Source organism: Balaenoptera borealis (genome assembly GCF_965194805.1).
Source record: "Balaenoptera borealis genome assembly, chromosome: 5".
NCBI classification, from domain to species: Eukaryota; Metazoa; Chordata; class Mammalia; order Artiodactyla; family Balaenopteridae; genus Balaenoptera; species Balaenoptera borealis.
In genome coordinates, this window is record NC_138862.1 from 143,436,866 (window position 1) to 143,450,199 (window position 13,334).

At 48.7% G+C, this 13,334-nt stretch overlaps 1 protein-coding gene across 1 annotated transcript in view; it reads left to right on the plus strand.

The window, feature by feature from the left end:
- LOC309629104 (uncharacterized protein) overlaps positions 1-11,330 on the plus strand; it is a 30,934-nt gene extending 19,604 nt beyond the window's left edge. The window contains exons 3-5 of the mRNA XM_082392840.1: positions 4,840-4,872; positions 6,793-6,881; positions 7,036-11,330. Coding sequence (XP_082248966.1) covers positions 4,840-4,872; positions 6,793-6,881; positions 7,036-7,260 — 347 coding nt within the window. The 3' untranslated portion in view covers positions 7,261-11,330. The remainder of the gene's footprint in view (positions 1-4,839; positions 4,873-6,792; positions 6,882-7,035) is intronic.
- Positions 11,331-13,334: the final 2,004 nt, after the last annotated feature.

A 13,334-nucleotide genomic window follows, 5' to 3' on the forward strand; every position in this document is an offset into this window, starting at 1 on the left:
CTCACTATTATTGTGTTACTGTCGATTTCCTCTTTTATAGCTGTTAGCAGTTTCCTGATATATTGAGGTGCTCCTATGTTGGGTGCATATATATTTATAATTGTTATATCTTCTTCTTGGATTGTTCCCTTGATCATTATGTAGTGTCCTTCCTTGTCTCTTGTAACATTCTTTAATTTAAAGTCTCTTTTATCTGATATGAGTATTGCTACTCCAGCTTTCTTTTGGTATCCATTTGCATGGAATATCTTTTTCCATCCCCTCACTTTCAGTCTGTATGTGTCCCTAGGTCTGAAGTGGTTCTCTTGTAGACAGCATATATATGGGTCTTGTTTTTTTATCCATTCGGCGAGCCTGTGTCTTTTCGTTGGAGCATTTAATCCATTTACATTTAAGGTAATTATCAATATGTATGTTCCTATTACCATCTTTTTAATTGTTTGGGGTTTTTTTTTTTTTTTGTAGGTCCTTTTCTTCTCTTGTGTTTCCCACTTAGAGAAGTTCTTTTAGCATTTGTTGTAGAGCTGCTTTGGTGTTGCTGAATTCTCTTAGCTTTTGCTTGTCTGTAAAGCTTTTGATTTCTTCATCAAATCTGAATGAGATCTTTGCCAGGTAGAATAATCTTGGTTGTAAGTTCTTCCCTTTCATCACTTTAAATATATCATACCACTCCCTTCTGGCTTGTAGAGTTTCTGCTGAGAAATCAGCTGTTAACCTTATGGGAGTTCCCTTGTATGTTATTTGTCGTTTTTCCCTTGTTGCTTTTAATAATTTTTCGTTGTCTTTAATTTTTGTCAATTTGATTACCATGTGTCTCAGTGTGTTTCTCCTTGGATTTATCCTGCCTGGGACTCTCTGTGCTTCCTGGGCTTGGGTGGTTATTTCCTTTCCCATGTTAGGGAAGTTTTAGACTATAATCTCTTCAAATATCTTCTCGGGTCCTTTCTCTCTCTCTTCTCCTTCTGGAACCCCTGTAATGTGAATGTTGGTGCATTTAATGTTGTCCCAGAGGTCTCTTAGGCTGTCTTCATTTCTTTTCATTCTTTTTTCTTTATTCTGTTCCACGGTAGTGATTTCCACCATTCTGTCTTCTAGGTCACTTATCCGTTCTTCTGCCTCAGTTATTCTGCTGTTGATTCTTTCTAGTGTATATTTCGTTTCAGTTATTGTATTGTTCATCTCTGTTTGTTTGTTCTTTAACTCTTCTAGGTGTTTGTTCCTTAATTTTTCTAGGTCTTTGTTAAACATTTCTTGCGTCTTCTCGATCTTTGCCTCCATTCTTTTTCCGAGGTCCTGGATCATCTTCACTATCATTATTCTGAATTCTTTCTCTGGAATGTTGCCTATCTCCACTTCCTTTAATTGTTTTTCTGGGGTTTTATCTTGTTCCTTCATCTGGTACATAGCCCTCTGCCTTTTCCTTTTGTCTATCTTTCTGTGGTGGGTTTTGTTCCACAGGCTGCAGGATTGTAGTTCTTCTTGCTTCTGCTGTCTGCCCTCTGGTGGATGAGGCTATCTAAGAGGCTTGTGCAAGCTTCCTGATGGGAGGGACTGGTGGTGGGTAGATCTGTGTGTTGCTCTGGTGGGCAGAGCTCAGTAAAACTTTAATCTGCTTGTCTGCTGATGGGTGGGACTGGGTTCCCTCCCTGTTGGTTGTTTGGCCTGCGGCGACTCAGCACTAGAGGCTACAGGCACTTTGGTGGGGCTAATAGTGGACTCTGGGAGGGCTCATGCCAAGGAGTACTTCCCAGAACTTCTGCTGCCAGTGTCCTTGTCCTCACAGTGAGCCACAGCCACCCCCCACCTCTGCAGGAGACCCTCCAACACTAGCAGGTAGGTCTGGTTCAGTCTCCTATCGGGTCACTGCTCCTTTCCCCAGGTCCTGATGCACACACTACTTTGTGTGTGCCCTCCAAGAGTGGAGTCTCTGTTTCCCCCAGTCCTGTCAAAGTCCTGCAATCAAATCCCACTAGCCTTCAAAGTCTGATTCTCTAGGAATTCCTCCCCCCGTTGCCAGACCCCCAAGTTGGGAAGCCTGACGTGGGGCTCAGGACCTTCACTCCAGTGGGTGGACTTCTGTGGTATAAGTGTTCTCCAGCTTGTGAGTCACCCACCCAGCAGTTATGGGATTTGATTTTATTGTGATCGTGCCCCTCCTACCATCTCATTGCAGCTTCTCCTTTGTCTTTGGATGTGGGGTATCTTTTTTGGTGAATTCCAGTGTATCCCTGTTGATGATTGTTCAGCAGTTCGCAAATGTGTTCTTAAAGAGAGCGCTGCCTAAAATTCAAGATACAAGTCACATACCATAAAATTCACCTTCTTAAAGTGTACACTTCAGTGGGTTTTAGCATGAAGTTGTGCAACCATCACAACTAATTCCAGAACATTCCACGATTCCAAAAAGAGGCCCCATACCCATTAGCTGTCACTCTGCATCCATCCAGCATCCATCCTCACCCCCAGACCCTGGCAATCACTAACCTACTTCCGATCTCTGTGAATTTGCCTGTTATGGACATCTCATATAAGTGGAATCATACACCATGTGGCCTTTTCTATCTGGCTTCTTTCACTTAGCACGTCCATGTTGTAGCATGTATCCGTACTTCATTCCTTTTTATGCTGAGTAATCATTGTGTGGATAGACCATATTTTATTTATCTATTTATCAGTTGACAGACATGTGGATTGCTTCCGCTTTGGGTCTGTTATGAAAAATACTGCTATGAGCATTCATGTACGAGTTTTTATGAGAATATACATTTTCAATTCTCTGGGGTGAATACCTAGCAGTGGGAATTGCTGGGTTGTATGGTAACCCTGTTTACCTGTTTGAGGAACCTCCATACTGTTTTCCACAGTGGCTGCACCATTTTACATTCCCACCAGCAATGTATGACGATTCCAGTTTGTCCACACCCTTGCCAACACTTGTGATTTTGATTTTAGCCATCCTAGTGAGCGTGACGGGGTTATCTCATTGCGTAGATCTTCAAGGAAGGTTTGCAGATAGGATATAATTGTTTTTCCCCAGAAGACCAAACATCTGCTACTTAATTGATGCATAGCCTGCAACTTACTTCTAAACCCTTCATTTTAGCATTATAAGATGTGTCTTCTGTGTGGGTTACAATATGAATAATGACTGAATAAAGATGACTCGATCACGAAGACTGTCCTCTTGGGCACCACTTCCTTTGCTCCCATCTCAAACACAGCCCTAAACACGCCCTGCCAGCCCCTCATGCTGACAGCGGGGCCGCCACCATGCGACCGAGCCCTCCACTTAGCCAGTGAGGCCAGGGCCAGATCATAGCACTGCCTCGGATCCTGGCTCAGCTCTGCTTCGAGCCCACTTTGGCTGAGAGCTGCCTGCATCTGTGGGGGACTTAGGAGACGAAGCAGAACTCAAGTCCCCTGTGGTTTTTCAGCCACATCAAAGCGGGGATTGGGCTTTCTAACTCTGAGCTTTTGCTGTTCTGTGTCCCCTTCCGAGGCCCAAACCTCCTCCTGAACCTCCAAGACTTCGACTCCTTTCCGGAGATGGGCTAGTCTTCCTCAGCCCCCAGCAGGGCCATCTGCATTCATTTCCAGCAGGTTGAAAGTTGACCAACCCAGAGTCAGCAGTTCAAGGGCTCGAAGATAGAACTGTCTCTATTTGTCGTCTCCTACTAAAATGAACTCGGCTCTGGAGCCCTTGTTTCTGCTGAGGGCAGAAAACTAATCTTGCCAATTCAAAACAACTGGTTGCTTCCAGCATAAAAATCCTGCCCTATTGGGTATTTGCTCCTCAGGTGACCTAAGTGATAGAAAGCTGCCCCAGAGTGTGCCCTCTGTCCCGACAGCCTCTGTGTGGCCTCTGTGGCCACGGCTGGCCCACCAGGACTGTCCCTGGAGGGGTGCCCCGGACCGCTCAGAGCTCCCCAGCAGGATTCTCTGGGAGGGCTGGCGTCCCGGGCCACAGCCTGGAGATGCAGATGGTCATAGCTTTGCTCTCAAGTCCCCTGACCTGTCTGAAGTGTCCACGCCCCCACCTGTGTTTGGGGGCTCACTCTGAGGCAGAATCCCAGAACACTGCACCTTCTCGGGGACCCCACCTCGAAGCTCAGATCCTGTCACCTGCGAGTCGTCTTCCTCTCCCGAGGTGGCAAAGCCGTGTTTCCATCCCCACTCCTCCTTGGTGCTAGACCTAGCCAGGTGGTTCTGGACGCGTGCCCTCTGGACCAGTCCCAGCAGCACCCCGACCGCCAAGGCAGGCGCCCTGGAGGGGGCCTGAGTCTGGGGTGGACCAGCCCACAGTGCTCCCAGCCAGTGTCTGGGGGCGGCTCTGGTCCCAGTGTCCTAGGCCCACCACATCCAGCTCCTGACAGTTTGAACCAGGTCTGGGGACTTCCCTGGCGGTCTAGTGGTTAGGGCTCCGCGCTCTTACTGCCGATGGCCCAGGTTCAATCCCTGGTCGGGGAACTAAGATACCACAAGCTGCGTGGCCAGAAAAACAACAACATCAACAAAAACAAAAACAATGAAACAGGTCTGGGATTCAAAGGTGCTTTTCTTCCTTAAGAACTAGGCTTTCAAAACTTATTTCCACTTTACATCTTCAGAGCTGAGAGCCAGCTCAAAGCCACACTTTATTTTTCAACCGCGTTTATGAGAGGTAATTGACCACAATCAACTGCATGTATGCAAGTGTACCATTTGATAAGTTTTGACTTGCGTAAACATCCGGGACACCTTCTCCACAATCGAGATAATAAACCTACCCCGTCACCCCGAGAAGTTTCATGTTGTCAGGATTTTTGCTTCTAGTATTGATGGGTTTCTCTTTCCACACAGGACAAGCCCCAGCCCATCTCCGTGGTTTTCCTGGTAAGGGGCAGCTTGGGCAGGGAGAGGGAGGAGCTACCAGGAGAGAAAATCCACTGGGTGATAATGCAAACGGTGTCTCAGGACAGAGTCCCTCTGCACTGGTATTTTGGAAGGAGAACTAGATTCTGAACGCCCCAGAGAACAGGACAGACACCACCCTGACCCTGAGCTCAGGTCCAGTGAGGAATCCATCATTTATGATGACCAGAATGTGTCTCAGCAGAGAGTATGCTGAGGAGAGAATAGCAGGAGAGCCAGCCTAGTTGGGGCTGGGAATGGGTGCAAGAGTTGGGCATTCAAGCCAAGACTCGGAGGGCGGGCTTGAAGGGACTGGGTGAGCCCCAGGCAGGGCAGCAGCCGGTGCTCCTGGCCTGGGAGCTCAGAGAAGGCCTCAGGGTCCAGGAACTCCCCTTCCAGCACTTCCTCACTGTGTCATTCATTGTGGACAGCTTTGCATCTTCTCTTGCGTCATTATTTAATTCTCACAGTGCTGGTGAGGTTTTTAATATTTATCTCTGTTCAGGCTGCGGGCTTGTGAGCACAAACTCCTCAATTTGGTGTGTAACGTGTGTCACAGTTACATGTTTCACTACATTAAATTTACTCAGCTCGGGGTCCGCCCCCACTTCCCACAGAGTGGAGAAATTCAGTCTCAGACTCAAGGGAAACTGTGCCTTAACTCCCTGCTCCCCATGGTCCTGTGAAGGAACTGAGGATCTTATACAATCCAGAACACTCAGCAAGGGCACTCTGGTTTGGAGGCCTAATTGAGTGTTATGGGATTGAGTCTCGCCCCCCTCGATTTGCGTTGAAATCCTAACCCAATGCAATGGTGTTGGGGTTGATTAGGACATGAGGGTGGAGCCCTCGTGGTGGGATTAGTGCCCTTGTAAAAGGGACCCAGAGAGCTCTCCCACTCAGCCTCCTCCTGCCATGTGAGGAGGTCAGCTGTCTACCCAGGAAGGGAGCCCCAACCAGACACTGGATCTGCTGGCACCTTGACCTGACTTCCAGCCTCCAGAAGTGAGAGGAATAAGTGTTTGTTGTCTGAGCCTCCCAGTCTATGCCAGTTTCTTAAAACAGCTCCAACTGGCCAAGACACAGACAACGACTCATGAACCCACTGTCAGAGCCAAGGTGATCTTGCATATGGGAGGGTGTTCTGCCAATCCTGGGCCAAGCTTGCATGTGGGGTCTTTGCTAAGACTGGGAGTCCCACTGCCTTGGATCCAGCCTCCCTGGCTGCACCCCAAAGCCTCTCCCTGGGGCCCCCGTGTGGAACAGGTGTTACTGGTGACTTCCTCTAAAGCGGCACCCACCTCCCAGTCTCTCCAGCTCTCTCTCCAGGCTGGCCCCTTCCCCTTGCCTCCATGCCCTTGCCCTCTGAGCAGACCCTTCAGAGCTTTCCCCGTAGGGGCCTCTCCTCCTCGGCTGAGGTGAGGATGAGATGCTGGTGGGGGCCAGCGCTTCCTGCGGAACTCATTCTAGCATCCTTCCCTCAGCCAGGGCATTATTCTCCATCCTCGTGGAGTTGGCTTTTCACCCAGTTCCCTGGGTTCTGTCCTGGGTTGCTTCCTTAGGACGGTAACTCCCACGGGCCAGGAGATAAGCTTGGGAAGGAACGGCAGCCTCCTTGGAGGGTCTCCTTCCTGCCTGCCCTGCCCTGTGTCCTCCAGAGGAAACAATAGCCAGGGGAGGAGTGACTGTCTTCAGCTGAAAAGCCCTTGGATGAGGATTCAGTAGGACCACCGAGGGCTGACTGTGCAGCTGGCCCCTAGCCCAGCACCTCCCCCCCGAGACTGGCCAGTGAGCTGCACACCTTCATAGCCCCACACAGGGTGCAGACCAGAAAAGCTCTCATCATGCATTTGCATCAGAGAATATCTGTTGAATTGGAGCCCGTTCCTGACTTTTATTCAGGGCCCGTCTCCGTGTTCTTCCAAATCCACACACTCTTGAGAGTAAAGCACTACTGTGCAGTTTGGGAGGGACTCTTGGTGGCTTTACAGGTGAGCGGGTTGGGGGGAGGGGAGGGTGTCAGTGGCGGGCCCCTCTGGGCGGAGCTCCAGGGCACGTGGGACCTCTACCTGCTCTCGCCCTCACCTGATCGCTTCCCTCTTGTTGATTCAGAACCTCCATTTTTTTTCTCTCTCTCTTTCACAGACATCCCTTTTCTCTAACTCATCACCTTCCTGTCGTCACAGCCACCACTCGCCTTCTAAGCGTTATTTCCAAGCATCCCTTACGCATCACAAGTTGATGTTTGCAGAACCAGCCACCTTCACATCAGGCAGCTCTGAGGAAACCCCACCTAGACTCAGAGTCCTTAAATGGGACCTTTCTGACGACCTGGTTTCCACCCCGACCCCCCAGCCCCACTTCACCTAGAGAGAAAGAGGGCCCAGGAAGATGAAATGGCGGGTCCATCCCACCCAGCAAGCTTCCTCCCCCGCGGCTCCTGCCACAGGCTGGGCCAGGCCCCCCTGCCCACAGATGTGAATTAATCGATAGAAGTGCTTGGAGCGCCGTCAGAGGTGGGGACCCAGGAGCAGTGAGATGCTCACCGCACAGGTGCGCCCAGGAGGCGCCTGGAAGGGATGGGGACAGGGGCACGGGGAGCGGGCAGCCGTGCAGGGGCCACCGCCGCGGACCTCGGCCTGACCCGACGGAGCTGCGGAGTGCAAGTCACCTTGCGCGTCCTCAGCCCAGAGCAGGCGAGCCAGCCCCCCAACCCGCACACCGTCAGTCCCGGAAACGTGCATGTGGGGCGTAAACCAGTCCACCCCTCTTCTCTGTTGCGCCTCTGCCGCCCTCTGTGTATCTGGGGAGGGGCTCCAGTGGCCTCAGGGCAGCCCCCTGAAGATCACAGACGTCCGGGGTGGGGGTGGGGGGGCCGCGGTGGGGCAGCTGCGCTCACCCCCGGGGACCAGCCCTGCCCCCCTCCCCGGGTTCCAGGCCTTGGCCGTTTATGCCACACAGCGCCCCGTGAGGTTGGGACTGGTAATGCAGTTCCCATTCTACAATAGAAGAGGCCGTCAGGGCGCACGGAAGTTAAAACACTTGCTCCAAATTGCTTAGCTAGTAAGTGTCAGGGGAGGGTTTCCAACCAGATCCTCCAGACTGTCAGCTCCTAGCCACCCAGCAAGCCTCAGGACAGCGTGTAGAGCATGACCCCTCGGGAAAAGAAAACAAACCTGGTTATTTGTGGGTATGTGTGCGTGGGTGGGGGAGGAGACAGCCAGTGCTAGCTTACACAAAAGACTGCAGAGTGTGTGCGTGTGTGTGTGTGTGTGTGTGTGTGTGTGTAAAATTCCATTTAAATGAAGCTCCAGAACAGGCAGAAATAATCTGTGGTGGAAAAATATCAGGTTGGAAAGGGAGGTAGGCTCTCTCTGGAGTAATGTTTGTGTTCTATTTCTTGTATTCTTGATGATGTCTGCAATTGACTCTGAAATACGCCCTCCAAAAAAAAAAACAAGAGTTGATGTGGCCCTTTGGGGGAAACCCTGAAAGCTTTGACTTCTGTGTCATTGGAGAACTTTGGTGCCATGCCGATTTCCTTCTGTGTCATTTAGTGACCAACCTTGTTTGATTTACCCAAGTATTTTCTGGGTCTAATTCTTTGTTGGAGGCTAGAACTGACATTTGTTAATGTGATGGTTAAGTGGAATTAAATGACATAATGCAAGGCTGGCATCTTAAGTGCTCACTTAATATTGTTATTATTTCCTAACAAGTAAAAATAGTTGGATAACATGACCCCTGAATTCTCTTCTGTTTTTTAATATTTCATGATTTCAACTCAAAAGGCACTAACATAACTCACTGAAAACTAGGCAAACAGTCTTTTATCTACAGTACAAAGTACAAAGTGCTCTTAATTCATCTGTCTGCAAACTTGGCCTGAATGGCTGGGAAGCTTTTTATAGTCCTTACATATTTCACAGCAGAAATACTCATGCATTAAAAAAAAAATGAATTGATGGCTGAATAGAGGCATAGGTAGATAGATGCACAGATATGTGATAAAGCAAGTAAAGTAAAATACTCATTTGAGAATCTAGATGGATATACAGGTGCTCACTGCAAAGTTAGTATTTCTGTGTATTTGAATTTTTTCATAATAACATGTTGGGGGGAAATGTAGTTATCTCTGGAGGGTCCAGGGAGGAGATGCTGGTGGATGAAAGGGCACCTTCTTTTACTCTATGTGCTTCTTAATCGTTTCATTCATTTTTACAGGCACATACTATTTTTGTGATTATTTTAATTTAAGAACATAATAAAAAGTGATGTAAGATAGGATCTTTCCCTTGTGGAGTTTCATGTGATGGGATATCTAAGACACACACACACCTTTCAGTATATTGTTGTGGCCAGTAGAAAGGGATTGTCTAATAACATACATGAATTGGTGACTCACGCGGATTAGAAGCCAAATGCACTTTGTCCCTGCTCAGTCACCAACGGGCATCGGGACCTGGGCCTCAGTTCCCCAGACTGTGAAACAAGGAGATATTGATTTGGGGATCCTGGCGTCCCCTCCAGCACTGCCACCAGACATGCCTGGATGTTTGTGTGGATGGTGGCAGTAATGTTTGAGAAGACGGGAAGAGGAAAAACCCTGCATACAGGAGATTGAGAGACTTACACTTTAAAATAGATAGAATTGCTAGCAAGCCAAATACGAGGGAGGAATATGCTTCAGGATGGCTGTGGTGAGGGATTCTTCTTCTTCGGCCAGCGGAGGACACCTTACATCACTCTTGCTCCCATGAGTGTCCCTGACCCAGTGCGACTCTCTGACATGTGGGCAAACCCGCAATCTGTTTTGTAAATAAAGTTTTATTGGAACCCAGCTGTGTCCCTCTACTCCAGGAGACAATGGGGGCAGAATTGAGTAGTTGTCACAGAAGCCCCATGGTCTGTAAAGCCTAAAAGATTGACACTCTGGACTTTTACAGAGAAAGTTTGCCAACTGCTGCTCTAAACATGCACTTCTCTTCTGGTGTGATCAGCACTGAATTTACGTGTTCAGTGTATTTTGCCAAACTTTCTAGCAGTTGACAGAGCCCATCTCAGGATGGAGGGGTGGTGGGAGCAGGGCCAGCTGAGCAGCCTGGGGCCTGGGTCCTTGGTCTCCCTGGCACATCACATACAGCCCCTTAGATCTCCCAGCAGAGCCCCAAAGTCCCCTCTAGGCAGCCCCGTAGACGGGCTGTCACTGAACCCACAGCCCCGTGTGTACTTGGCCGTGGCCAAACCATGACTTCTCCCAGTGAGTGAGTTCTCAGTACTACAGACCCCACAGCTGCCAGTGGACCAGACCGCAGGATGTCCTCAGAGAGTGGGCATCAAAGGTGACCTATGACCCAGCTTCCAAATCACCCCTTTGACATAGAAAGAAAGCACTGTGTCCTGGGCACTGTGAGGGGAAACGACATCATTTCTGCCAGGTGGGCCTCATTCTGTTTCCATGTCTACTGTCCTATTTCCTTGATGGCTTTTTCAGAATTGACAGTTCAGTCCCCATAGCTGTAAGGAGGTATTTGTGTGAAGGTACAGCTTGTGGCAGAAGAGGCGCCCGCAGGAGAGGGGCTGTCCTCAGGCCTCAGTCCCTGGAGTGCTTCCAAGGTGTCGTTACAACCTTCTCGTGAAGGTAATAAACAAAGGAGGTCATCGACTGGAGAAAACACAAACTCAGCTACAGAAACAACGCTCTTTTGTGGCTGCTTTTTGTTCTTTTTCTTTACACTAGTGACATCCAGCAACGATTTCTTATCAGAGCCTGACAAGGCAGAATTGTGAAATGAACTACATTTGACTTCAGATCCACCAAGATTGATAGAGAGTACAAGGCAGTAGACACCATGGGACACAGAGAGGACAAAGACACAGTGCCTGTCCTCAAGCAGGGTATGGCCAAACGCGGGGTGTGGGGCAGACACGAGAGGGGTCTGATGAGAGCTGTAAGGCGGTGCCCGGTGCTGAGCGGCTCAAAGGAGGGAGGGGGTCACCATCAAGTCCAGTGATGGTCTGGGGGAGAGCAGAAAGGCCTGGGGAGATGGGCTTTACGGGAAGGTTGGTTGGTTGGCTACTGTCACAATAATGCTGCATCACAACCCCCAAAACTCCTCCGCATGTCTGCAGGTCAGCCTGAGGTTGACTGATCCAGGCTGGCTTGGCCGGGCGGCTCTGCCCACACAGAGGCTCTGCTGGGCTTGGCCGCCCTCTGCGGGGGCTTAGCGTACCCCACATCTGTGTAGTCTGGACAGTTCCCGTGGTGACAATAGACACAAGAGGGCAAACCCAGCTGCCCCAGCACATCTCAAGTCTCTGCTGTGTCACTTCCCCTAACATCCATTTTCCAAAGCAAGTCAGATGGTCAAGGCCAAAGCCAGGGATGGGGAAACAGCCTCCACCTCTAGTGGGGAATTGCCAAGTCATATGGCAAAGCAAAGAGAAGGGCCAGCATCAGGGTCTGACCACAGCACTACAGGAGTGCTGAGAGAAAGAGTCCCACGAGATGCTCTGCACATAAAACAAGGCGTTTATAGGTTTTTTTAATGTGGGGAAATCTGTGCATTTGAGTCTCTCTTTGGAGTTTTCCAGTGCGTATCGGTATAGTCGAGACTCTGACAAGTCCTTCAGGAAATAAACCAATTCCACTTGGTCTAAGCTCAGGGGGCCTCAGATGCTGTTCTCGCAAGAACAACGGAAACGGCACAGGACTCTTTCTGAGAAACGCTGCATCGGCCGGTAATATGCACATATGTAGCAAGGCCTGGAAAGTTCAAGTGGACCATATCACGTGGTTCTTGTGTAACAAGATGAAGAGATTGTACTTCATTTCTTAGGCGGCAGGGGGCCTTGAGAGCTTTAAGAAGAACTCATTGGAAGTACATCCTACCTACTCCAACCCTTGTCTCACAACATTTTTTATAAACACAAACTTTTATTATTAATAAGGCTTCCTTAGGACTAAAATCAGTAAATAAATCATGGCCTAAATTTGTGTTTCCAAACTTTGGTCATTTGTGTATCGTGGTCTTGTTTCTATGTACCACCTGTACTATTGTTAATTTTCTAAACCTAACTTAGTTTTAACTTAAATATGCTTTAAAGGGGAATTTTGGTTTAAAACCACTACCTGTCTGTAGATGGCTTGAGTGTGGGCTGGACTTGGTAGTGGCTCGCTTCTGGGGATAAGAAGGAAGCAGAAGTGATGGTCTGAGACTTCAGAAACCAGATCATAAAAGGCAGTGGGACTTCCTGTCTCTCACTCTCTTGAATCACTTGCTCTGGGGGAAGCCAGCTGCCACACTGTGAGAAGCCCCATAGAGGGACCCAGTGAGAACTGAGGCCCCCAGCCAACAGCCATGTGAGAGAGCCATCTTAGAAGACGCTCCTCCAACCCCAGTCAAGCCTTCCAAGGACTGCAGCTCTTGCTGACATCTTAACTGAAACTCTAAGCCAGAACCTTCCAGCTCAGTCACTCCCAGGTGCCCGACCCTCAGAAACTGAGGGAGATAAGAAATGTTTACTATTTTAAGCTTCTAAGTTTTGGGGTTATTGTTATGCAGCAATAGATAACTAATACACAACTCTAAATGGAAAACCTGGACCACTTGCTATAAATAGAAAGTATCCTGAAAATAAACAAAATAAAGCTAAAACAATGTCATTGAATTTCATTAGATACTCTTGACTACCCAAGTCTCTGAACCTGAACCAACCTTCTCTTTCTTAAAAACAGAGATTAGCATGTGTTAAAAACACCCTAGCTTCATATAATGAAAGACTATTCAGCAATAAAAAGAAACAAACTACTGATAAATGCAACAACATGTGTGAATCTCAAAAACTAAGTGAAAGAAACCAGACACAAAGGACCACATATTGCAGATGACATTTATTTTCACTATATGAGTCTCTATATGCCTAAAGGCAACACCTCACGTAGCACCAGGGATGACTTACCATGCTTTGGGCAGCCCTGGTTCACTGCTAGCGTGCGTGGTGCCTGAGCCCACCCTCAAGGCCAGAGGGGTTTGTGGTGATGTAAACCTTCCAAGGCCAGGCATCAACTGCCACTGTGTTTCTGGCACCAGGAAACCCCCTATTTCCAGCTCTGCCCACGACTCCACGGGCAAACAGCCCTTCTTCTGTTCCTCCGAAAGCCCTTTTGTAGTCAGAGCAAATGATATGTCAAAAATCTGTGGTCTAATATATACACTACCAAGTGTAAAATAGATAGCTAGTGGGAAGCAGCCGCATAGCACAGGGAGATCAGCTCGGTGCTTTGTGACCACCTAGAGGGGTGGGATAGGGAGGGTGGGAGGGAGGGAGGGAGATGCAAGAGGGAAGAGATATGGGAACATATATATGTATAACTGATTCACTTTGTTATAAAGCAGAAACTAACACACCATTGTAAAGCAATTATACTTCAATAAAGATGT